The sequence below is a fragment of the Equus caballus genome, chromosome 17 (assembly GCF_041296265.1).
Source record: "Equus caballus isolate H_3958 breed thoroughbred chromosome 17, TB-T2T, whole genome shotgun sequence".
Classification (NCBI taxonomy): Eukaryota; Metazoa; Chordata; class Mammalia; order Perissodactyla; family Equidae; genus Equus; species Equus caballus.
In genome coordinates, this window is record NC_091700.1 from 55801509 (window position 1) to 55828462 (window position 26954).

A 26954-nucleotide genomic window follows, 5' to 3' on the forward strand; every position below is an offset into this window, starting at 1 on the left:
AAGAGTTGTTGAATTAGGTGGTTTATAAGTCTCAGAGACTCACACAACAAATCACTAACAGGATTATATGACCACCATATTAGAAAACAAGATAGGAGAGGCAAAACCAAGAACAACTTTTAAGGATACCATTTATTGATGGACTAAAATGTCTAGAAAAATTTTAATCATTTGTTGAAAAGAGTAAACTGAAGATAATATTCTCTCACTATATAATTTGTGGTTTGATTCTCCAACTTCAAGTTTACCAAAATACACATTATGGACATCTTATGTGGAATTCAGCGAATAACTCTGGCACCACACTAGGATTCCTTAAATAGCATGAGCAGAAACCATTTAAAAAGTCTTCCAGCCTTCTGAATGAATTCAAAATACTACGCAAACAACTTCTAGTATTATAGGAACACAAATGACTCAAGTAAGAGTTGTTAATAGAGGTAAGTCTAAAGAGAAAACTCCCTCAATTTTCTATACCAAATAATAATACACCTTTACATGACATATAAGCCTAAGAAAAACATGCTCTAAAATACACAAATAAGTTTAAATTAACGTATTACTAGTCTTAACTGTAGCAAAAACAAAAACATATACGTAAAATTAAACAATCTGCCTTTCAGAAACAGATTTAAAATAATTGAAATGTAATCATTTTGATAGCATTATATTTAGTTTGCAGTTAAGAGAAGATGCAGAGTTTCATCTCCTGGCAACGCAGAAGTTATGCTAAAACTAATTATGCAGCAATGATTTTCCAGTTGAATGATTTGGTTTAAGAATTTTGCTTCACTTACAGATTTCTATTTAATGAGAAGCTTGCAATGAAATATTGGAATTTAAGCTCTCTGCCTGTTTGTTTACCTGAATCATAGACTCTGCCAACTGTGTTTCATCCACTTCCAATATCATCATTTTGATTTCCTCATATGGCACCCGAAAAGAGCTCAGGAAAATTGCTAAGGGGGGGGGGAAAGAGTATAAGGTAAGAAAAGAATTTGAGATATAGTTCTATATGTAAAATTAAAAATAATTCATAAAATGAGAGATTTTAAACATATAATTACTGTGTGAGAAACTTTCATTAGTGCATACTATATCCTTCTCTAGTTTTAGAACTAGTGTTTAAACAATAGTCCTATATTATTATGCTGGTCCTGAGGTTGATTTTTAACACTTAGCTATTAGCCTATCATAGAAATGGTGCCAGTTTTCATGTGATTTAAAAAAAAAAAGTATGTTTAGTATCCTATAAAAATATCACATTGGAACGACAAGAACCATAAAGCCCCAATATGTGCATATATGTCTAAACATGTGTTATTAGCTTGTAGAATATCTCCCAGCCCCACTAAGTAGTTCAAAAAATATCTTAAGAAAACTGCTAAGCAGTACATTAAGACTTTTGCAAGCAATAATAGCACTTCACTGTTCAAAAATATTGTAGACAATATGCCAGAGAAATAGCCTTTGCATGTAACTAAAGCTTAAATATCGAATATGAAAATACAAATTTTCATGCAAAACTATCCAAATGGATTAGATGGGATAATACGCTATTACTGAGAATTCCAACATTATTTACGTTTTCTTTTTGGTACTTCATATATCTAGTGTTAAGACATAATGATCTTCTCAAAAACTACCGAGGCATATACGGATATTTTCACAGCATTAGATTTAATGCTGTTTCCCCCAAATTCTACTAGTATATTTCTTCTCTCCAGTGAGAGATGAAACTTCTCAAACACCCTCAGAACATGCTACCAATAGCCCACTAATTTATATGCTGAACTTATGTCATTTTGTCTGTAGAAATTTTCACATAAAGACATTTTTTTCAAAAGACTCAGAAAACATGATCTGCCTTTTTCCTGGAATAAACTGTCTTCCTGATTCCTGAGGATACCATGTCTCATCTACAGATGAATAACGAGGGTAGTGTCTGTATTCTTATCACCAGCTTCATTCACACATTTCTGAACTCAAACCATCATAAATATGTGATAACAGTGCTAGAAATTATAGACAGGTATAATCCTGAATATCCCAAGAACAAGATGAAATTAAGGCTCTAAATGATATTGTAATAGACAGAGATTAATGGAATTATAAAAGGATAACCCTGTAGTAGACACGAGAGCATAAAAATATATTAACTATGTGATCAAGATAATAAGTAATTGATGGGGAGAGAATACAACCTAAATCTGTACACCACGTACAAAACTTGCATGTGACTGTAGAATTAAATGTAAATATTAACAAAAAGGAATACTAAAAGAAATTTAACGTGGCAAATTAGCTCATTTATGATTAGGGAACTTCTTAACCATAAAAATCATCAGAAACCATGTGAAAAGACCAATTATCTGACAACATAAAAGGAAAATCACTAATGTCAAAGCTCTTAAAACAAGTGAAAAGCAAGGATGCTGGGGGAACAAACTTGCCTCAAAATTCAGAGCATTTTTTTGCCTTCATTTATAGCACCATGAGGTCCAAATACAAAAATGAGAAAAATGTATGTAAACTCAACAAAAAGAATAAGGAAAAGAATAATGTAATACGTTCAACCTCAGGAGTAAGCAAATTGAGAAGGCAAATTGGTAAGATGTATCTGGATTGTAAAGTTAGTAAGATGAGTAGCATTAATCAGAATCCTTGAAATTATTGATTCACTTTGAGAAACAATGATTTTCACTCAAGAAACCACTCTATAGATACAATAACAAAACACAGAAAATAGAAAGATAAAAAAGACAGAATACTCTGAGGCATAACATACCAATTGCAAGAGAAATAAATGATAGTTTTATATCTCAGGCAGTATGGCAAACTAGAGAGAAACCTTTGAAATATCTTTTTAAAAAAAATATTTTTAATCTTTTTTTTTTTTCCTGAGGAAGATTCGCCCTGAGCTAACATCTGTTGCCCATCTTCCTCTATTTTGTTTGTGGGTTACAGCCAGAGCATGGCCACTGACGAGTGGTGTAGGTCTGCACCCAGGAACTGGATCTGGCCACCAAAATGGAGTGCACGGAACTTAACCCCTAGGACACAGGGCCAGCCCCTATTTTTAATCTTAAAAGCATTTCTAAGCTGTCCTAAAAGGAAGGAAAGCAGAAATCCTGGGAGAAAATGAAATAATTATTTTTTTAAATGAAAGAAAAGTTTGAATTATCGGCCAGGGGGAGAAAAAGACATTATTAAAATGAAACAAGAAGATTTGAGGGAGAAAAAAAGAACTTTTAGAAAAAAAAAATATATATATATATATATATATATTAAACTACTGAAATTGAAAACTCAACATAGGGATTAGACATTAGATAAAGAGAAAATTGATGATGTAAAAGACATTGGCAAAGAAGGTATCCAAAACACAAAGACAAGGAGATGGAAAAATAGGTTAAGAGACACAGAAGATGAGTAAGGATACTAGGAAATGTCTGCTTGAAGTTTCAAAAGGAAATCACAATAAGAACAGGAAAGAAGCATATTTAAACAGAAAATGTCAGAGAATTTTCCAGAATTATAGAAAGACAAATTATCAGAACACGGAAGCTTAACAACCCTCAAACATGATAAACTTTTTAAAAAGCCACACTAGATTCCTGTAAAACACTAAGCCCTGGTGAGGTTTAGAGTGGGAGCACTAACGGTGGGAGAATAAACTGGTCCAAACACAGATCAGGTATAGACTTAGAGCAGGGGTCACCAAACCTCTTCTGCAAAGGGCGACAGAGTAAATATTTTAGGTTTTGTGAGCCATGCATTCTCTGCCACAATAACTCTGCTACTGTAGCACAAAGCAGCCATAAAGAATATGTAAACAAATGCCCTAAGTTCTAATAAAATCATGTTTAAAAGAATAGGCAGTGGATAAGATTTAGCCTAAGGGCCATAGTTTACCACAACCTGCCTTGGTACCACCAAAAAATGGGAAACAACCCAAACATCAACCAAGGGTTGAATGAATAAAGTATAATATTCAAAGAATGTTAAACTAAACTGCAATGAGAATGAATATCCTACAGGTAGATACATTAACATGGTATGATTTTATTTATGTAAAATTCAAAGTCAAAACCAAACAACTTAGGGCCAGCCCCAATGGCCTAGTGGTTAAGTTCAGCGCACACTGCTTCAGGGCTCGGGTTCCCAGTCATGGACCTATAGCACTCGTCCGTCAGTGGCCATGCTGTAGCAGTGGCTCACATTACAAAAAGAGGAAAATTGGCACCAGATGTTGGCTCAGGGTGAATCTTCCTCAGCCAAAAAAAAAAGAAAAAAAGAAACACCAAACAACTTATTGTTTAGGAACATGTACATGGTTGGTCAAACTATAAAGAAAAGGAAGGAAATATTTCACCCACGACTCAGGATAAGGTTAATTCTCACAAGAAAGGGGAGAAGACTGGAAACGGTCATATATAAGTCTCTAAAGTATTAGTAATGTTCCATTTTTTTGGCTACAGGTGTTTGATTTATATCATTAAATCATATCATGTATTTGATATATTCTCTCATGGGTAATATATGTCATAATATAATTAAAATAATTTTAAATGAATAATATGAAAACAAAATGGACTGGGAAAAATAGCTGGCATACTCTGTGGTAAAGGATTACGTTTACCCAACTAAGGTCTTGCCCCTGTGAGGTACTCTCTAAGCCCTTAGAATGTCCTGCCTGATAAGAGTGTCTTTGTTTACTGGGGGGCACAGGGCCACACCAAGTAGTCTATGCTAACAATGTGATTTATGGTGGGGGTGTTGGGTCAGCTTGACCTCTGGAGGGGTTGGAAACTGAGGTCAGTCAAGCAGGGGTTCAACCATCAGTAAATGGTTTTACTGGTGTACAGTAAAAACTCTGGACACCAAGGCCTGGGTGAGCTTCCCTGATGGGCAATAATCTGTGAGTGTTGTCACACACACAAGCTAGTGCTGTCCATGGCTTGCTTCACTGGGAGAGGACAACTGTAAACTTCATGCTTGGAACTTTCCTGGATTCTGCCCCACATGCCTCTTCCCTTGGCTGGTTTTAACCTGTATTGTTTTACTGTAATAAACCATAACCAGGAGTAAAACAGCTTGCAGGAGGTTCTGTGAGTCCTTCTAACAATCACCAAACCTAAGAGTGGTCTTGGGGACCCCTTAACTTCGCAGATAAAAAAACTGTATCATCTCATTTATACAATTAAGTAAATAAATATTGAGAATAAACATAAATAAGATGTATAATTAACATAGCAACAAATAACACATGAAGAGTGAACTATGTTTTACATAGTTTATGAATAAGTTCTTTAGAAAACCTTTGCTGTAACACTAGGGCAAAAAGATTTACAGAAGTGTTGAAAATGGCCTAATGTATAACACACAATTCAGAACACAAGCAAAAACCTTTTTAAAAGAAAAAATATTTAAAAGTTTCTGAGAATAATATGAGATAATCATTCAAAGCCTCGAAAAGACCCATTAAAGTGAATCTTCTTACTAACATGCACTTATCCTTCAAAATGTGATGATATCGACCCCAGTGGGAAGCTTGGAGTTCAGTGAAGGAGTGTAAAGCGTGCAAATTTTGTAGCCACTCACACATGTTTTCTGCAAGGGAACTTATAAATATTTAAACCTTTACATTAATTCATCGATTCCAGGGTTCCTCCCTTTACAGCTCTAATACCCACTACAAAAAGTCTGGTAAAGCACATGAAGCTTGTACAACTGCCGAGCCATCTCTTGATCCTAGAACGGCTGGAATTCTAATCTTTTATGCTGACTCCAGAGTCTGTGCCAAAACCTCTACGAATGCATAATATAGGCAACTTAACCCACCTTGAAATAGGTAAACAAATCAGTGAATTTTAGATCCTTTCTTCACAATTCTACAGACCATTTCAGTTAAGAGAAAGTATCTTCGATTTCTAAGTGACAAGATAGAGTCAATGTATGAGATATATTCAGTATATCTCAAAAGACTCCGAATTTCAGAGACAAAAACCAGCCGTGAATCAGACTATAATTACAATAAAGATTATAGGCTGCTAAAGCTTCTTAAAGCTTAAATTATAACACTTGTTACAATAAGAAAGGGCAAGAATAATTCTAGAATGGATTACATCATAATATGACAGGGGATAAATTCTGGACCTTTTGATCTTATACTTTAAAACATGTTTAACAATTAAATGAATGGATATATATCCTCTAGCTAAAGCAAACAAGACACACAGTATTGTTCTCTATGATAACGTAATTTTGTTACCTCAAAACAGGAATAGATATACCCTTTAGCTAGTGGCCATTTGCGAAATGAACAACCTTATTAAGTCCCTGAATTGCTACACCCACCAGATTCTCCATCTATAACATCAGTGCTACGACTATGTGGTAGGGCTGTAGTAAAGATTAAAGAGCCAAATGCAGAACTAGCACAAAAAGATAACCAGTAATTATTAACTATTACAATTAAATTTGAAATCCTATTTAGCACATGTTCTGTAACATATAAATAATACTAGAGAACCCTGTCCAACAAGTCAATTATTCAACTTTGAGATGGATATTTAGACGGTAGCTTAACATGACTGACCCATCTGAAAAGAATTCTATTCAAAATGGTATTTCTGCAGGACCCCTAACAAGGCTGTTTAGATTCAAGGCGGGCAAATCGTAATGCAGGTCATGGACATCTTTCAAGAAAAAAATCATCTCTTTCAGATGACAGAGTACAGAGCTTTTAGACATTATCTAAGTTAATCATGCTTTGAGCTGAGACAGTGTTCCTTTAGGTGGGAAACTTACCTGAAGTAACATGTATCATGTAACAATCCTCCAAATTTCAGTGGTTTAAGCACACAAAAAAAATTATCTCCAATTCAGACTGCACGTCCATCACACATCAGAAACACAGGGCTCTGTTTCCTATGATCCTCACATCAGGGTGATGGACACCATTCTAACTGCCATTCTGGGTGCAGGGGAAAGAGCACTGGAGCTTCTCGAACATGCAACCAACTTATGATCAGAAATAAAAAATCGCATATTGGCCATAGCATTAATGTCTGCACACCATCCATGGGATACCAGCAGGCCTACACTGCAGAAAATGGATGGCCCTCTGTCATGGTATGAAAGGAAGGTGGTTCCAAAACTCACACCAAAGGAATGTCAACTCTGCCTTTTGCACACATTGCATCTAACTTAACTCCCTCTTTCGTTAATAGCATGGATCTTTATCCTCTCACTGAAGAACTGTTTTGTTCCAATATTTGTTAAAAGCTCACTGGAGGCATATAGTAATTGAAGAGCAGACTAAAAGCCATGTTAACTCTTCATGCTTCTAGATTCTCCACATTATATCTCTCTTGCTCCATCAGGAAGTAATATATACAGACATATTATCTCAGTTCCAAGCAGAACTATCTTTGACGCATTTAAGATGCAGTTAGAAATGAGTTAGAAGTAAAACTATTTGCCCTCTTCTCCCACAGTAATTCAGTCAGGCAGATAATTCAACACTGAGTATTTAGCTCCTGTAACAGTAATTAAATCTAAAATATTTCCAGTCAGTACTTTTGAGGAAAGACTTTGAACTGCTCAGATGGGATAATGGAATTCATTTTATTCATCATCCTTGTTTCCATTAATATTCCAACCTCCTTTGTGTGTGATCAAGTATTACAAATAATAGAGATTCAGAGGAATAAAAGAAATAATCCACTACCATTTTTGTTTTTCAAAATATGATGTCATCACCCAAATTCTTAATTCTTTATTTTTATACTTAAAAAAGAGACTAGAAAGGGCAGCTTTCTTTTCAGTCACAGGAGACATATTTTCATTCTCAATCCTTTTCTTAGCTTTATTTTCCAGTATGCATTAATCTTTGGAAGAATTTAACTCAAAATTTGCCTAAAGGAAAGTTATCTTTGAATTTATTATGCAAACACTAATAATAAAATAAAATGAAAAATAAGTCATAAATAAAATGAAATAATTAACAGAAACCACCTCCAGTGTGTTTTGCTAACTTAATAATACCAAAATTTGATACTTACAAAGGTTCTGGGCAATTTTAGAATCTAGAAATTTAAGTTCTTTAATTTTTTTCTTAATAGCTTTCTTCTCTTCAAAATCATCTTCTTCCCTTTTCTCTGTAAAAAGAAAGGATAGATCCATGTTAGGGTCAGGATGGCATTCAACTGAAAAAGGACAGGATGTGACCTTTCTGTCATCAAAAATTCGAAAAAACAAATCTTTTAAATCATATAACCGTAAAAATAATAAAAGAGACATCCCAGGACTTAAACTATTCCAAATAGGCACTGGTGGCTCTTATGCAAGAAAAACTAAGAGTAAATATTTGAAGGTCTAACAAGAAAAAGAAAAACTGACGTGCACTATGGAAGCCAATACCATCAGGTGCGAGAATAAGCGCAGTTAGCTCATTTGAAGAGCACACAGGACACGATGATAAAAATAAATATACTTACATTTAGAAAAGGTTAAGAAGTTAGCTCCAAGAGAGCCAAACAAAAACACACACAGCTGTTTGTTTGATACACCTCATATACCAAGCTTATTTAAAAATATAGCTCATATGAACCTAGAAGAGTAGACTGTCTACAATTTGTTTTCCAAATCTTGGAGAGAGAGTCAAATTTTGATACTCAGCTTATTATGAGTGTTTTAAAATCAACAAATGCATTTAACCTCTCTATCCCTGGTTAAAAAAAAAAAGTAAAAAATAAGAGAATAAATACGTCATGCTAAACAACATGTGACCAGCTGTAACCAATACTGTGGCTATTTCAGCTGTCCTCTCCTTTGTGTCCATGGACAGCCCTTCTGATTAAAGTCAGTCATCTTTACAAAATTAGGATCTTGATAACAAAGAACAATGGAGCAAAGTGTTCAGTTAGCAATGTACAAATAAATCACTAAGGCTAGGGGAAAAAAAACTTCAAAAAGCATCTTCATACATAAGATGGCACATTACAATTACATTTCTTTTATATCAGAAATGCATATTATAATTATATGCTTTGGTACATAGTGTGAGGCAGAGATGAAATTTTAATTTTTTAAAAAAATTAAGTATCTCTGTACCATTTTATGAATAATCAACCATCTTTCTCAACTGACTCTACATTACACTTTTATGTTATACGTGCTTTTCTGGGTTTCCACTTCTGTTCCATTGTTCAATATACTACTCCTGAACTACTATACCATCTTCAGCACTGCAGATTTATGATATATTTTATTAATTGGTTCTTTGAATTATTATTCTTCCTTTTCTAAATTTAATTCACTTTAACTCATTTTTCTGCATGAATTTGAGTAATTCAAAAGTTCCAAAAATAAAATCCATTAGAATTATATTTGAATTGCAAGGCATTTGTAAATAGACTGAGAGATTTGATATGTTGACAATTTTCAAACTTTCTAATCATGAAATGACATTTGTCTATAATTATTCAACATAACAGTATTCTTCATAGACAACCTGCATATTTACTGTTAGTGTTAGGTAATTTATGTCTAAATTATACTAAGCATTGTGGGTGGGGGTTGGAGATTGGTTAATTCTACTCCCCCCCCATACTTCCTAACGAGTTACTGCTGCAATATAGAAACTTTGCTAAATTTTGCATATATATTTTATCATCAGCCATTTTATTCATCCTTTCATTCAAATAAGAAATATTGGTTAAGCATCAACTAAAAGGGACTGTGCCAGGGAACACAGACACAACACTAAAGAAATAGAAACATCCTGTGACCATTCTGGTGGCACAGTGCTTAAGTTTGCACACTCTGCTTCAGTGGCCCAGGGTTTGTGGGCTCAGATCCTGGACACAGACCTAGACACAACTCATCAAGCCATGCTGTGGTGGCATCCTACATACAAAATGGAGGAACAGTGGCACAGATGTTATCTCAGCAACAATCTTCCTCAAGCAAAAAGAGGAAGATTGGCAACAGAAGTTAGCTTGGGGCCAGACTTCCTCACCAAAAAAACAAATAAACATACAAAAAGTAGAGACATCCTGGCCTCACAGAATTTAAGGACCAATAGAGATGATTGCAAAGTAAATGGCTATTACAATACATAGACATATCTGCGATGTTTCAGTAAGAATCACAGGAGAATAAAGAAGAGCTCCCTAACCCACACTTATCAGGGACAGTCTTCATGGAATGAATGATATCTAAGCAAAAGCTAGAAAAAGAAAGTAAGTTAGGCAGGTGAGAAGGTTTTGGGCAGATGGGAGAAAGGGCACAGAAAATGGAAGGACAGTGAAAGGTCTAAAGGTGCAAGAACTTGAAGGGCACAGAATGAACTGAGAATAATAAGAGCACAGATCACCGAGTGAAAAAAATGACCTCAGAATTGAATCAGGCGCCAGATCATGCAAGACCATTTAAGTCGGATTGAGAAGTCTAGATTTTATCCTACAAGCAATAAGGAGCCACTGAATGTTTAAACATGTGAGAGAAATCAAAAGAATTACATCTTAAGAAAAACTCCAGTTTTTAAAGGTGAATTTTTGAAACAGTAGCAAAAGTAATGGTAGAAGGGTAAGTCAGAAGGGGGTTAACGGTAATTCAAATGAGCACATGGTGCTGTCACCTGGGGTAGAGAGATGGGATGAGTCCCAAGAGTAGAATCTAGCCCAGATCTATCTCCTGAGTTCCAGACTTGAACGTCAAACTGCCTGCTCTCAGCATCTCTACTTAGGTGTCTAACGGGCACATTCAACCTAACATGTCCAACACCAAAAACACAGACACCTCTATACCTGCTCTTCCAGCAGTTTTCCTCATCTCAGAAAACGGGAATGCTTTAGTTTCAACTGCTCAAGTCAAAAAGTTCGAAATCATCCTTCTTTCCACTACTTCCTTCACAACCACATCCAATCCATCATTAAAATGAGCCCTCTCACCCTCTCCCTGACTACTACTACTTCCCTGCTTGTGACTACAATTCTTTCTCACCTGAATCACCACTGCTTTCCAACTAGTCTCCCCACTTCCAGGCTTGACCAACCACAGCCTCTTCACCATGATGCAGCAAAAGTTTCCTGTTAAGCCTTAATGGAAAAGCCTTCCCTTACTGCTTTATATAGAATAGCAACTCCCCCCACTTCATCATCCCCTATCACCATCGCTCTGCCCCTTTTTTCTCCTCCAAAGCACTTTAACATATCATAAATTTGTTATTGTCTCTCTTCCTCCATTAGAAAGCAAGTTCCTTAGGGGTAGAAATTTTGCTCACCATTGTATCCTTAATGGCAAGAATAAGGTCTGGAACATGGCAGGTGCTCAACAAATGTCTGTTGGATGTATGTATCTGTGTATGTGTGCCTGTGTGTATGGCTCCTTATATATATGTATGTATGAACCTACACACTACAGAAGAATAAAGGGGGAACTCAGGTTTAAGCAATCAGGCAGACGAAGGTGGTGCTCTTTATTTAGTTCAACAACAAATAGGAACAGGATTGAACTAGTCCAGTTTTAAACATGCTCAGTTTGAGGACTCTTGCACATTCAGTGGTCAGGAACAAGAGGGAGCTGGATGTACAGATATGAAGAAGAGAAATCTGGAATGGAGATACATGTACCAGTCCTATTAGATATTCCACGGACTGTCACAGGTTTTCCAGGTACCAGCAAGTCATGACACATTTGTCTCCTTATTCCCAATACTTAAACCTTCTTGTTTTGTTATATTGGTTAAAATGTTCAGACTAATTTCAGGGCAAATTTCAAGGCTAATAAAAATCATGTTAGTGGACCTCCTTTCCTTAATCTGACCAAATAGCAATCCTCTACTTTTTAGAAAATGTATATATTATATTTTATTATCTTCAGCCTCAAGAAATGGGCATATTCTAATTTTTTAAATATTTCTCAACACCAGTATCTTTTCATATTCTGAAACATTTTCTAGTCTACCTAAAGAAACTAGTAATCGTAAATTTTAAGTAACCTTTATTGAATGTCTACTAGGCACTGCACTGAACACATGCTGTTGCTCATTCTTGTATAATTTTCATAATAGTCATACCACTACCACTGTTATCATCATTATACCCATGATGAGAAAAATAATGCTCAGAGTAAGTAACTTTAAGCAACAAATCTGACAAAAGAATAATCACCAGACTTTGACTCCAATATTATTTCTACTAGTTGTGAAATGTGTTAGATGTCACAGTGAAAAGAAAAACTCTACCAAGCAATCTTGACTACTTCAACCTCCAAATCAGAGACTGAAGCAATTTTAACCAATACTGTCTTTTTATAAAAATGACAAATTACACACTGAGTTTAATGTATCAGCACACTCATAATGCCATGAAATTATGGTTTTCTTCTCTCTTCTCTGCTACCGTATAGTCAAAGGATGGTTGAGAAAAGATGGAACTGAAATAGTGAGAATACGGACAAAGAGATAGGAAGAAGCGAAGTTTTCTAAAAAGCCAAACAGCAGGATTCAAAAAAAAACAAAGTAGGAATATGCTTTTATTGATATGAACTCAGATAATCAGTCTATTATCTAAACAGACTGATTTGGATAAAATCTTTCATACTGAGAAGTAATGAAAAGTGATGTTGAAAAAAAATTGCAGCCAGATAATGGACTACCTCAAATCAGTGTAAAACCTGTGAAAATGTTTATGCAAAGGTCACTGACAAAGCAGGATCTAAACCTTGGACAATTAGAAGGATGCATTAAAGAGGAATACGAAAAAAGAAGGATGTTCAGTAGGAACAAAGGGGTTTTTTTGGTTTTTTTACACAAAATCCTGTTTCAGTCACCCATGCTGACAGTATCCCCCTGAGACAGTAGCTGGGAGAGAAGGCAGGGTCCTGCAGGGAACTCGGGCTTGGAATCTCAACACTGGGCCTGCACCCCGGACCCGCCATGAACCAGCGATTGAACTGCACTAGGGCTTATGTCTATGGGCTAGGACACCAGCCTAAGGAGCTGTGAGAACGTAATGAGGTGATAATTACCTTCTTGTAACCCTCCCCTGCTCTCCACAGTGACAGAGAAGTAAGTGACAAGAATCAGAGCCTAATCACAACTGAGGAGGCGATAGGAGAGCACATTTTAGACTCATGCCCCATCACTGGTAGAACTCCTCTTCTAAAGCTAGTACAAAACACACTTTCAGTAAAAGACTAGATTGTCTCAAGAATGATGAAACTCTGAATCATAAAGTCCGATTATTAGTGTCATCTATACTTGTGATCTACCTGTTTGCCGTCAGAGGTCTGTGTTTAATCCTACTCCCTAGAGATGTTGTGTAAGGCTGCACTTCTTCTGAGAGAAGATTAACACTGTTCAAAACTGGTTCTGATCACTAACACAGCATATGCCACATTTTGTAAAGGTTTTATGTCAGAATGAAGTCAAAGATGGCAAACTTTCTATATTGCCGGGAGCCATAAACTGAAAAAGTCTTTTTTAATTACATTTTCTCTTTATTCTTTTCTATTTTCAAAGTGCCAAAAATAGCAGCAAAATTATATAAAGACTCTCTTTTCAAAATCTTTTCCTTTATACTAAATTTTCCATTAAAAATCATAATTCCACGGAACATGGCTATACATCTTATTCCAGTTCATTTTCCATTATGTTCTAATCAGATTGATTAAAATTGTGACCTTTTTTCAGGAATAAGATTCCACATAAATTTTATCATACATTATTTTACCATTGCAAAAATTTCTAGAATATGCAGCTCTAAATGTATAACTAGCTAGTAGAGGCACAAATGGTATAAAATACCACTCTTTTCTCTTTCCATAATTGAATATTTTAACTAAGTAAATGCTACTAATAATTGTTTATTCTATTTTTATTGGTACTTCCTGGTAAAATATACTTTACAACAATATGTTTTTAAAATATAAAGCATTTTAATTTTTTTCTGGTATGCATTTAGCACAAATGCTATTAAATTTTACATGTTAACAATAAAATACCTTTTGTTCATTAGATTGTTATTACACTAGTCTTGAGAGGATAAAAGGAAGTATACGTGATTAAGTAAGCATTCTCTATGACACAGAGAAGCCAATAAAATCAACTCAACTGCAAAAATAAAGCAAGCATAAGTCAATTATTTAGGAAATGAAACCTGAGGTCTAGCACAATGTTCAAACGGATGAAAGGTGGGAGTAGGGAGACATATGAAAACTGGAGATTTGCATAAGAGTGGTTTTTCTTCCTGCTTTCTAACTACTGAGTTTTCAAGAGGCTAATAAATAGTCTCAAAAATTTATAGGGTCCAAATTTTAGAAGCAGAACAGCCCTTAAATATGAAGTTGATGAGAAGCCCTAAGCACAGAGAATACCAGTTCCTTGCCCATGGTTTGGCTTTGAACAGAACCCAGACAAGGGCTCTGACCACCACCGGCTCAGAGCAGCCTCCGGGGCCAGGAACCTGCATGAGGAAAACAGTCCACAATCAGGCACATAAGAAAAAGATAACTCCCCAAGTTTTGCCTTTACACTTGATCAAATTTTCCCCGGTTGTACATGTTCAGTGGAAGAGTGAGTGGGAAGGTGAATGGACCTGAGGGAGGGACGGGAAATGTTTGGTCTCCTGAATGAGCTGCATTTAAAGCTAGGTGAAAAAACTACAGTTCCGAAGAAAGAAGTCAAGAATTCACCTATTACTGCTCTCAAATGGTGGCAACTTTGGATAACGTTCATTTACTCAGCAATATAGGATGAATAGAAGGTACCTGGGAATCTCAAGGGTCAGAGTTGAAGAAGAGCCAAATGGTTGTGAAAGGAAAATAGATTTCTGAGGGTTACTACTACTGGGTGGCTGTGATAGGATAACATGGTTTCAAAGATTTAGGCAGCTGGAAGGCAGAAGATATGGAATACCCAGAAAAAAGTAAAAACTTCGAATGAATTATTTTTTAAGTTAGCAATACCCTCTTGGCAAAATATCAATGTAAATGCTTTGGTATTGAAAACCTAAATTGTATAAATAGCTTTAGTCATATCTGATCTGTCAAACCCACTTTTAATATTTCTAGGCACACAAATAAATGACTATGTACCAAACTACAAAGAAAATAGACAGGGTGAGAAACAGGCTATTTTTCTATTCAAATATTAATATATGACTGCCATAACTAATCAGAGTATTTTATACTAGCAAAAAGCTGTCTGTTTGGCAATTCCAGGCTAAGAATTACATAATATATAAGAAGAGTGGCTAGAGCACTAAATAAAATTATGTGGAATAAATTATTTCAACTACAGCAATCATCAGAAGTGCAGCAAATAAATGCATATTTCTCCTTATGTGACATTCTGTGCTAGTAGACAACGTCACAAAACAAACAGTCTTGAGGGACTTTTCTCTACAACTCAATACATGAATAGAGAAAAAAATTTCACTGTTTAACAAGCACTTAATTAGGGTTGTATCTAGTGTTTTTTTTTTTTTTTTTACCATTATCACATGTACAAAAGGATTATTAAGGCATAGGGAATATATTCTATAAAAAATGTAAAGCATATACTTCAAAATGATAATGATTTCCACATAGTTGACCTAAAAAGCATTCATTTCTCCTCTCTCTATTCCTGTATGAAATAACAAACCAATCAAGGTATTTTATAAAAAGTGCTTGATCTCTAAAGGCCTTTGCAATCACAGAAATTAGCAATTTTGCTCATCTCAAAAGTATTACCACTACAAACCAAAAGAACCACTTTCTTGAGGTCCCCTTGTGTGTAAACAACTCTTCATAACCAAAGATTTAGACAGCAGAAAAACAGGAGTTCAAACCAAATAAAATATCAAAATCTCTCAAATTCATACATTCAACAACTTTAACTTAACAAGTTGTACATTTCCGAGAAAAATAACCGTGAGACAGTTAAGCCTATTTATCATGTATATCTTAGTATTAATTTTTTAATTAAATTAGTTACAAATTGAGATAAGCTCTGATTGAACGGACCAAAGGTCAGAGGGAGAAAAGTAAAAGGCAGCAGGAAAGAGTTAAAATCTCAGCTAAAAGAAAAATGGTGCCTGTTCTCACATGATCTTTCTTGGTTTATCATAAATTCTCATAAAAACATCCCTAAATTTTTTATTATGTATCCTCAAAATCTCCCCACTATAAAAGTCATCTTTCTAGTACCTGCCCTCCATAAATTCTTCCAGAATGTTGGTGCTTCCCGGTCATGGAATAATATGTGTATGCATAAAAAATAATTTTTCTACTAACTATTGTTTTTGCAAGTGCAACCCACTCTCCTATATCCTCCAATGATATTAGAAAGTAGAACTCTATCTCTGTTAAAAAATTACAAAGCAGAGACCAAAGTTAATGCATGATATGCTAATGCATACACAAGAGAATGTACTGAAGGGGAAAAAAAAAAAAACCCTATTATAAAAAGAATGAGAACTCAGTGTACATTCCTAATTTAAAAGAAGGATTAAATCCAAATGAGGACACAGGTAATTCAGAATATCGAGCATGCTGTAGAATGGAAAGACTTAATCAGCCAACTTATTAGTATTTGTACACATAGTGCTAAGCAACTTGGGAATAGAAAAAGTAACAATAAATTATATTAACCAACAGATAAAAAGCAATGTCATATTAAATAGTGAGCAGACCATCCCTGGTGGATCAGAGTGTGAGGAAAACATAACACAGAGTTTCATCAAAATGGCCAGAGTGATTATCCAAAACTTGATAGAAGAAATGTGATCAGACATAGAAATCACTATGATGCTAAAATACTGAGAAAGAATTTCAGGTTTAAGAAGCAGAATTTTACAATGTTCTTAATTCTATTCAATGACAGCATGCTTGGATTCTTCATGATCCTGTATTTTTGCAAAAAACTAATCAGAGTGTGGAGCATCAGTGCAAATTTCACACTAACGTTTGTCTTAGTATTAGAAAAATGAAGCTCTGGTACCTCGCCCCTACCATAAGAATCATGAACTTATCTCCACCTACAGGCTTAGCATTGCCCTAGGAAAGGGGTATATATGTCATCTCTAACCAAAAAATGCTTTACTCTGTGTGTGTGTGTGTGTGTGTGTATCTGTGCACACACGCACCAGTGTGGCAAAGAGTAGAAGATGGAGATAATACCTAGGTATTTGTTCAACTCAATTCAACTTTTATTATATAGCCTTTCTGACAGGTAACTAGTTATCCTGTCCCTCTGATTTCATGTTCTTATCTCTGATAGCTCAGTTGAGAAGTCATTTCTCATCAGTGAATCTTTATTCCTGTGTTCTACGATGCTGCCAGCTAGTAGTGTTCCAGATCATTCTGGTCTCCAATTGGCCTACTCGACTGGAGCTCCATTATTTGCTTGGTCTATTTTCTAGAATCAACAATTATGTGATAATTTGTATCCAAAATCACCCTAACTTGGAACTATTTTTTTTTAAATCTGGATTTTTGCTACTTGTATATCTATGTTATCTTCCCTTCAAGCTGGATCTCCTATTGTATAGAGCCTACACAGCCATATAAAACTCCTAACTCACGTACAGACCTCTTCCAGTACATCATCTTCCCTATATGCAACCCAAATGACCCATATAAGGCTTCCAACTACAGGGAACTAGTTTAGGGAGGACTAGCAGGGGCCATGTTTTGGGGAAATGTTTTAAAAAATTCCCCATGATTGGGGAAATGTTTTAAAAAATAATCTTTATATGGGAAAGACAGGAAAAGGGAGTTAGTGTTTAATGGGTACAGACTGTCAGTAGGGGAAGATGAGAAAACTCTGGAGATGGACGGTGCTGATGGTTGCATAACAATGTGAATGTACTTAATGCCATGGAACCGTGCATTTAAAAATGGTTTAAATGGTAAAAGTTTGTGCTATGTAAATCGAGCACAATAAAAAAATAGAAGAAAATGATATTTATAAGGCTGGATTTCAAATCACCCTCTCCTTTTTAATAATATTAATTCGACCTCTTCTTCATTTGAAAGTCTATGTAGGAATGAGGACAATTTTTTTTTTTTAACGAAGAGAAATAAATCTAAGTGACCTCAAAAGTCTCAAACCAGACCAAACTGGGATCATTTAAAATGCATATGGTCTTTCTTAAGAGCTGGTCAAAGACAGAGACAGTGCTTATCCACTGCACAATATACCTCACACATATACATACATTTGTTTGACTGCTTATCTGATGGCACAGACAATGCGGCTACAAAAGAATCCTTCCTCTCTTACCCTTCACCCTGGATTACCTCTCCAAACTGTACACGGCATTTAATTCTTGAGCAATTCAGTGTTTTGAGAACCTAATCATACTTCCGTTTTCTTGTACGTCACAACTCAGTTCTCAGACTTTTTTTTTAATTGAAGTATAACTGACATACAATATCACACTAGTTTCAGGTATACATCATAGTGATTTGATATATGTTATGAAATGATAACCATGATAAGTCTAGTTATCATCTGTCACTATGCAAAGTTATTACAATATTATTAACTCCATTCTCTATGCTGTACATTACATCCCCATGACCTCTTTATTTTTATAACTGGAAGTTTCCACCTCTCAATCCCCTTCACCTATTTTGCCCATCCCCCAACGCCCCTCTCCTCTGGCAACCATCAGTTTGTTTTCTGCATGTATGAGTGAGCTTCTGTTTTATTTGCTCATTTGTTGTTTTTTATACTCCGCATATAACTGAAGTCATATGGTAATTGTCTTTCTCTGACTTATTTCACTAAAGGGTATTATGCTAAGTGAAAGAAGCCAGCTCTCAGATTTCTAAGAATACAGTAGCCCATGCCAATTACTCTGTCATGAGAAATGTATAAGGAGAAAGCAAGCATGGACTTTTATATGAAAGGAAGCTCTTACTTCCTCTTTCCACCCTCTTCTTGCCCTTCCACTTTAAAAGGTAAGTATGGAGGTAAGAGAGCCCAGCATTTTCCAGAACTGAAATTTATCGTCTCATCTTCTTGGTCATTGCTCCATATAGGCAGCTGGCACATGGATAACCTACAGTATTGGGTTCTGGAGAAGGAGCCAGCCTTAGGCCTCTGTCTCAAACTACTAACCCAAGACCAGAGTTCTATTTGGCATATTCAGATAAATCCACATTAACAATAAAATGGTGCTTTCTCTCCCTTTTGCTGTGGATCCTCGTGCATATATCTTACCAAGTAAAAAGGAGAGCTGATCCAAGACAGGACTCAGAATCCTTAGTGCTTTATAATCCCAAAGCTCCAACAAAAACTCCTAAAAGTTTAAGATAAGCAACATTTCCACCTCCTTCCCAATGTCCACATTTAAAGTTAACAGGCTTTTTATAAATCGTCATTTCCCAATGTCTTCCATCCTGCCTCCCCAAGAAATCTTACCTTTAGCATATTAACCAAATGCGCTATTAAAAAGAAAAGACAAAGTACTTAACAGAATTATTCTGTGAAAGAGGAAGGAAAGAAACCTTTCATTAATGGGAATGCAGTGGCTTAAATCTTATTAGAGAATCTCACTTTAAACTCAATTACTTCACAATTATGTTGGGCCACCCGACACTTGAGCAGAGAAGCATTAACATCTCAGTGGAGAAGAATCTTTACAGGAACTGAAATATCCCTTACTGTAAACTATCCAGTCTTACTAATTAAAAACTATCTCTAGTTTAACTGCTTCATGAAAATGTCAGACAGTAAAAGTTAATGTTCAAAAGACACATACCAACAAGCCAATGCAGAACAGGAAATGAAAGACTAAACAGAACAACACTTTTGACATCTAGGAATACCTATTAATTGGAACTCTCTGGTGCATGTCAAAATTCCTACTCTTTAAAATGATTTTCTTTTCTTAAGACTATTTTACTTTATGTTAGAAACATCAAAACCATATATCAAATGACAACTTGAATTTCTGAAAGCTTCAAACCCCTTTCCCCCCCAATTAAAATGGAGAGTAGAAAATCATCTAATAAACACTCATTTTATAACAAGAAAACTGAAACAGAGAGAGGCCGAGTCTGGTCAGGGACATCAGTATTTTAGACTCCTATTCTTCTGCTTATTCCACTCTGGAAATTTTACCATGCTGGCTAGTCAGAGCTTATCTGGCCCAACAGTAGAAACTACAAATGTGATGACATGAGAATTGAACGAAATTAAAGGCTGAATGACTAAGATTCATTCTACCCTCCAGAGAAAGTAGAGCCAGATAATAATTGGAGATGGTAACTCAAGATTAATTGTTTTTTCTTTCCTAAGTTTTTTTTTTTCCCCATAGCCTTGCCATTTCTGGATCAATGACATTTATTTCCTCTGGGGGAAAGATAACACTTAGAATAAGAGGTCATTCCACAACATTGAATATAAAATTAGATTTCTGTTAATATCTGCAGTGAGACAAGTCTTGAAAGCTATGTGGTTCAACTGCAAGAGCTGGGTAGTTAAAGGGAGAAAAGTTTTTAACACATTTACAAAACTTTCCTGTAACTACATAAAACTGAGAACAGGATCCTTCTATCAGCAATAGAAAAGAAAGATGCAAAATATAAAGTAAGGACAGAGTCTCAGACACAGGGAAGACAAAAAGAAAAGGAAGCCTTCCTTGGGCCAAGGCAGAATTTATAGGGGATCAGAGGAGATAGACCAGATTTTAGACCCAACGATACAGGGTGTGCTCCCTTCCTTCTCCCAGAGATGGAAATAGGCTGGGGAAGAAGGGTCTTAGGGAGTGAAAGGAAACCAAAGAAGGTTTTAAAGCCTCAGAGCAGAGGGTATTTGTGACCAGCTTCCTGTCTGGATCTCCACGGAAAGACTGTCTCACAGTGTCCTTTGAGCAACATGGGAGAACAAGACCAACAGCTCTGGAGCACAAGAACGGGCCCAGGGCACACTGAGACAGCAAAGACTATCTTGCTCTGTAAGTGGTAGGGGGATGCACAAGCGCTAAAAGGGCCAGGGGACAATTTTTTTTTCAGAAATATATGCTATATTACATTAGACTTTTCAAATCATGATTGAGAAATTCACATTGGATATAAATTCTCCTGCAATTCTAGTAGGAAAAAACATCTATACCAGCAGCAATTATATTCCAAATTTTAAAGACTAAGTCGGCAAGGATTACAAAAGAATTATTTCTTCCCAATATGTACATACAAATGCCCAAAAAGAATGCAACACATAAAACACATATTTCTAGTGGCCTATGTAATATTTATCCTCAAATTATCAAATTTAAAATCTTATCCCCGCACTCAATGTCTCTTTAGTTACTTGAATCCTCACAATGCTTTCTCAGCTTTTCAGAAGCTGCTCCTTCTAAGCCTGAGGAAGATATATGCAACTTTTCATTTCATCAATTACGTCTATCCTCACACTTGAGCAAACATTCTTCAGGAGAACCATTACCCAGATTCCCTTCATTACAAATGGGTGTCCCTTTGGATCGCCAGCACCATTTGGAATAATTAACTATCAAATATATTGCTTTCTGAATGCAGTTTACTGAATTAATGGAAACTTGTGTATGTAATATACTTGACAAAAATTTCTTTCACTTTGGAAAGCTAAGGTCATTTTTAAGCCGTGAATGTTTAAAAATAAAACAAATGACTCACAAATCTTGTTACCATTTTGGGGATTCATTTACATTGACTAAGGCAAAGTCACCTTTCCAGTTAAACAATACACACATAAAATATATAAGGAATTTTTAAAAAGACTAAACATACTATTTCAGCTAATAGCCCTATTATTCTGGAATTGTTCCCGAGGAAAAAGAAATTTTAAAAATTCATTGTAAAACAATTCAAACACTACAGAAGTACATCACAAAGTGAAGGTTCCATTACCTTACTACCTGTTACTACAAATATTCCCCAAAGAAAGCTACTGGAAACAAAAGCTACTGCTTCTGTCTTCTAAAAAGCTACACACAGAATATAAATATGTGTATCAGTATGTATGTAAACACAAACAGATGTATACACAAACAGATGTATACAAAGTTTAGGGATTTTTTTTTCCTTTTTAACCAAATGAGCTTTTACCATATACATTGCTTTACATTTTACTTGTTTCACAAAGCAATAAACCCTGGATATTTTTCTATGTTCATATGTAATGGGTTTACCACATACTTTTAGCAGTTCCATAGTACAGTCATGTACCGCTTAATGATGGGGATACATTCTGAGAAATGTCTCGTGAGGCAATTTTGCCGTTGTGTGAACATCACAGAGTATATGTACGCAAACCTAGATGGAAGAGCTTACAACACATACAGGCTTTACGGTACTAATCTTATGGGATCACCATCGTATCTGTGGGCCATCCTTGACTGAAACGTTGTTATGCGGGACATGACTGTATATCACCTCAGTACCATAATTTAACGATATACTTTAATTATTTTCCTTATTGATGAGTACTTAAGTTGTTTCTAAACTTTCAGTATCAAAAATATTATTACAGTGAACATCCTTACACATATTTTTTCTTATGCATATAAGCTTAGTTGTGTCTACTTTTTACTGTGTCTGAGTGATAATTTCATTCCCTTATGTGAAAAGAAAATGATCAATTTACCACCATTAGCAGAGTTCCCGTTCTACTGACCCTAGATACAATGGGTTTTTTGATGTTTCTTAAAGTTTATTTTGGTAACTTATGGAAAGTTAAACTAAAGTGAACTCTTATTTTATAGATATGTAACTGAGGACCAGAGAACTGACCTCTCCAAGGCCATAACACTGCCTAGTCGTAGACTAAAGACTGGAAATCATCTTCTGGAGTCTAGGGCATTCTCACCGCACCATACTCCATCTCCTAGAGGAGGACACTCAGGGCCAAGAGCCCTATTAGAGCAGTGATAACAATTGGACCTGCACTAGTTGTCAGTACGGAGATCTCCCCTAGCTCCGTTGTCACTGTAGAGACAATCTTCAATTGTTTCATTCATTTATTCATTCATTCATTCCCTCACTCAGAAGGCACTGAGGCTATCCACAGAAGGACATGGAAAAGTAAAACATAGTCCTCGTCCTTAAAGAATTTCAATTGAAATTGGAGCCATCAGATGTGCAGAGATAAATTACACAATAATACAATCATTTATATAAGGTGAAAAGTTTTAGAGAAGTCAAGCACCTTTTGATATACATCCAGTAAGAAATCCAGTAAAAGAGTTACTAAAAAATTAGTACATTTTTCAATGACTAAAAGAAATGAGGTCAGTCAAGAAAAAAGATGAAGGTTCAGAGAAGCAAAAAACAATAACGTCTGGCCAGATTGATCAGGGAAGTCTACATAGTCAGGGGTTTTAAGTGTGGGCCTTGAAAGATGAGTAGGGGACAGGATTAGAATGCATCCATTTCCTCTCAGCCCCACAGAGAGTCACTTTCTATATCTAAATGTATGAACTTATATACATATACACACACTAAATAATAAAATACAGTTCTGAACAACTTTTCTATAGACTGTAGAAGAAATGTTGAGTAAAAAACAAACCCAAAAAGCAAAAGCTTCAGTCATTTCCAGCCTTATTCTGTGCAAGGCAGTTGAAGAACAGGAGGGTTTATTTCAAGAATTATCATCACACATGAACTCCTAGTATATCTCTGAGATCCCAGACATACCAATCCTCACGGGGAAACAGAACAATAATGATGGAATTTGGAGAGAGGAGAGATTTGACTTCTACTGCCATCCATGTTTTTAAGCAATGGATTTTGATAGTTTATTTAAATATATCCATTTATTTATTAATACATAGTTGAGTCAAAACTACTGTGTTTAACACTAATATGTTTCAAACAAACTTTTCTGTGTACTAGAAAGAAAGGGGCTAGAGTCCTTTATGCCTCCCATTAGAGAGGAGAGAGGCAGAGAATCTAGAAAGGATTTGCCATCAGCATCAATGTTTCTAGGCTCATAGCAGACCACCTCTTAGCCTTGTAACACCAACCACCACCCTATCTGGCAGGCCAGCAGTGCCACCATCTACACTCCTATGCCTTAGGCTAACAGGCATTTCAAGAGTGCTGATTCTCTCTCTGTTCCAACCATTCCTTCTGCAGGATTAGCCTTCTCCTTCTTTCCTGCTTTCAAAAAGCATATTCATCCTTGAAAACAACTCAGATGTTTACATGAAGCTTTTCCAAACAGCCCAGGCCTCAAACCTCATCTCCTGCCATTCTCACCTTCACATAATATGCTCCAGCTACACTGAACTTCTGATGGATGTTAGATTACAGATTCCTTCCAATCGGAGGAACTTTGAACACGCTCTTTCCTAAACCTGGAGATCTCCTCCCTCGATTCCTTGCCTGGCACATTCCTACTTCTCCTTTGAATCTCTATTTAAATGTCATGACCTCAGAGGTCTTCCATGACCACCCTCTCCAACCTAGCACCCATCAACATGCCTTGCTCATTACTTTTATAGTACATTCAAAAACTATGGTTATTTTTCTTAGTCTACCAATTTATTTTCCATCTTCTCCATTTGAAAATATACTACCTGAAAGCAGGAACTTTATCTGTCTTGCTCAGCCTGTATCCCAGGAGCTAGGACAGTACCTTTCATAGGAGCGGTATCCAACACGATTTGTTGCTTGGCCAACCGGCTGGTCAGCTGGGCTGCAGGATTTGCCATGAGTGATTCAATAACCAAAACCAGAGTCTTTGCTTGCTGATGGTAGATAACTGCAATCCTAGGCATGGTATTAAGAAGTAGCTAGCCTTGAGGGAGTATGATTTGTATATCCAATTTCACTCGCTGACAGAAAAAAAGCCACAGGAGCACTAAGACTTAAGCATTTAATACAATAGGGATTACAGAGCTCGAGGAGAAATAGTCCTTAAGCACAAAGCTGCTGCGCCGGGAGATAAGAAGGCCCTCTTCTGCAGAGGAATATTGATTTACAGAACAGATGTGGAAACCAGTGCCAAGAGGTACGGAGGGTATTCCTGTCCTGTTTCCTTCAACTCACGGTTAATGCATGAGTATTTTCTATAACTCAGAATTTTATCAGAAAAAATAAAAATCTATAAATTAAACTTCAAAAAAGGTTCAACCATTAAAAATCTGCTTATATAAAAAATGATGAATAACATTCTGGATTATTATTTAAAAATCTTATATTAAGTAGGCAGTAAGTTGTAGGGAGCTGTCTCCATAAGGCACATAAAAAAGTAAGAAAATATTTCCCAATTATCAACAAATAACCCAGATATGTCAAATGATGGTTCTATTGGCAAAGATTTAAGTCTACTATATTTAGCCCTCAAATGTTTTACCTATTAAATGATAAAATGATCACTATAGATCCTACTTTACAATACTATACTTAACAAACATTCCCACTTTTTTTTGTTGTTACAAGTTGCAAAGCATTGTGATCATTATGTGTTGTCCTTTCAGCTAAAATAGGTTAGCTAAAAACAAACATTTGTATAACATTTTATGCTTTACAAAGCACAGCTTCCAGTTAGAACACCAAGTTCTGGATTATTAATGATGAAAAAAACAATGAGGAAAAAAAAAACCATCACTACATAATACCGTTCCTTACATTGTCATTTCTTTAAAAGAAAATTCTGTTTGCAGTTCATGCTCAATCTATGGCATGTGAAATGCAATGTTCGCAAAAATCAATTCAAAAAATTCCTAAAGAAAATATGTACGGCTAATTTTAATTAGCATACAAATAACAAATGCTGGAAAAGTACTGGGTCATCATTTAAAAATACATAAAAACAGACACAAAGAGAAAGAACATATTGCTGATGAGTACTGGCCTATGCTTATCAACTTGAACAGCTATTGTACATAATATTTTAATTTGATCATACTGAAAATTGCAATGTGATTATTCTAAAAACATAAGTAGATAATGGACATGTTAATGTTTGGGGTTTTTTTTAAAACTATACCACCACCACCAGGCACAACTTTAAAATAACGTCTAATACAAGATGAGAAAATTTGAAAATCTGGTACAATAGAAAAAAATGGTAATTGTAAAATAAAACATGCTGAAGTATGGAGCTGCACCAGGGGTCAACAACACTGTGTCTATTATTCAGCTGAAACACAGAATTTGCCTTTAGATACCATTTTAATGTTAAATCAAGAACTGTCAATCAGGACCATTTGTTTGTAATCCCTCATCAGAAACCATTGCTTCAGTCTGCACATTCATAGGAAAGAATGCAGAAAGCATATCTGCAACCACTTAACCTTCATCAACCGACATTCATGCATGCTCATTAACATTTTTTCATCCCACTTTCGAGCATGACACAGCTCATACTGGAATAATAACTTGCTGATAATTGTTCAAGACAACAGCTGGACAGGCAGAGTGCAGAGGTGAATGCTCTCACAGATTATGGGGTACAGTAATGCATTACAATTAGTATAAAGAATCATATGCTCATGTTCAATAGTTTTCAAAAAAGTTAAGGAAATGTCATTAGCAAAAACAGCAGTCTCATCTGACTTTAACTCTGCATGGCCCACTGCCCAATTCTTTTAACACTTTTCTATTTTGAAATAAACCAATGACAACCATTGACCCTGGTTTACTGTACCATTTCACAAATGGAAGCAATAATTTTGATATAGTACAGACATAATCTGAACTTATGATCTAATTTAAAGACTATAAAAAAGAAGTGAGTTTCACATCTTTCTGATGATAATTTTTTTGTACTAAATCTCTTAAGATTATTTACTACTCAAAAAAGTGGCACTACATACTATGCTCTAAAAATGTGAATTCACAGAAATAAATTAATATCACTGAAGAAACCTAGAATGATATCAATAAAAAAGGAATCCTATTGGTGGTTGCCATAGGGGAAGAGGGGAGGAGGGAGGGCAAAAGGGGGGATTAAGCTC

General features: G+C 35.6%; 1 protein-coding gene across 3 annotated transcripts in view; it reads right to left on the minus strand.

Moving 5' to 3' along the window:
* The window catches only part of DIAPH3 (diaphanous related formin 3), a 484080-nt gene that overhangs the window by 249005 nt on the left and 208121 nt on the right, over positions 1-26954 (minus strand). For all 3 annotated transcript variants that reach the window (XM_070240326.1, XM_070240325.1, XM_070240327.1), the window contains 2 exons: positions 8070-8165; positions 865-959 (listed from right to left, as the gene is read on the minus strand). In XM_070240326.1, the coding sequence (XP_070096427.1) occupies positions 865-959; positions 8070-8165 (191 nt within the window). The remainder of the gene's footprint in view (positions 1-864; positions 960-8069; positions 8166-26954) is intronic.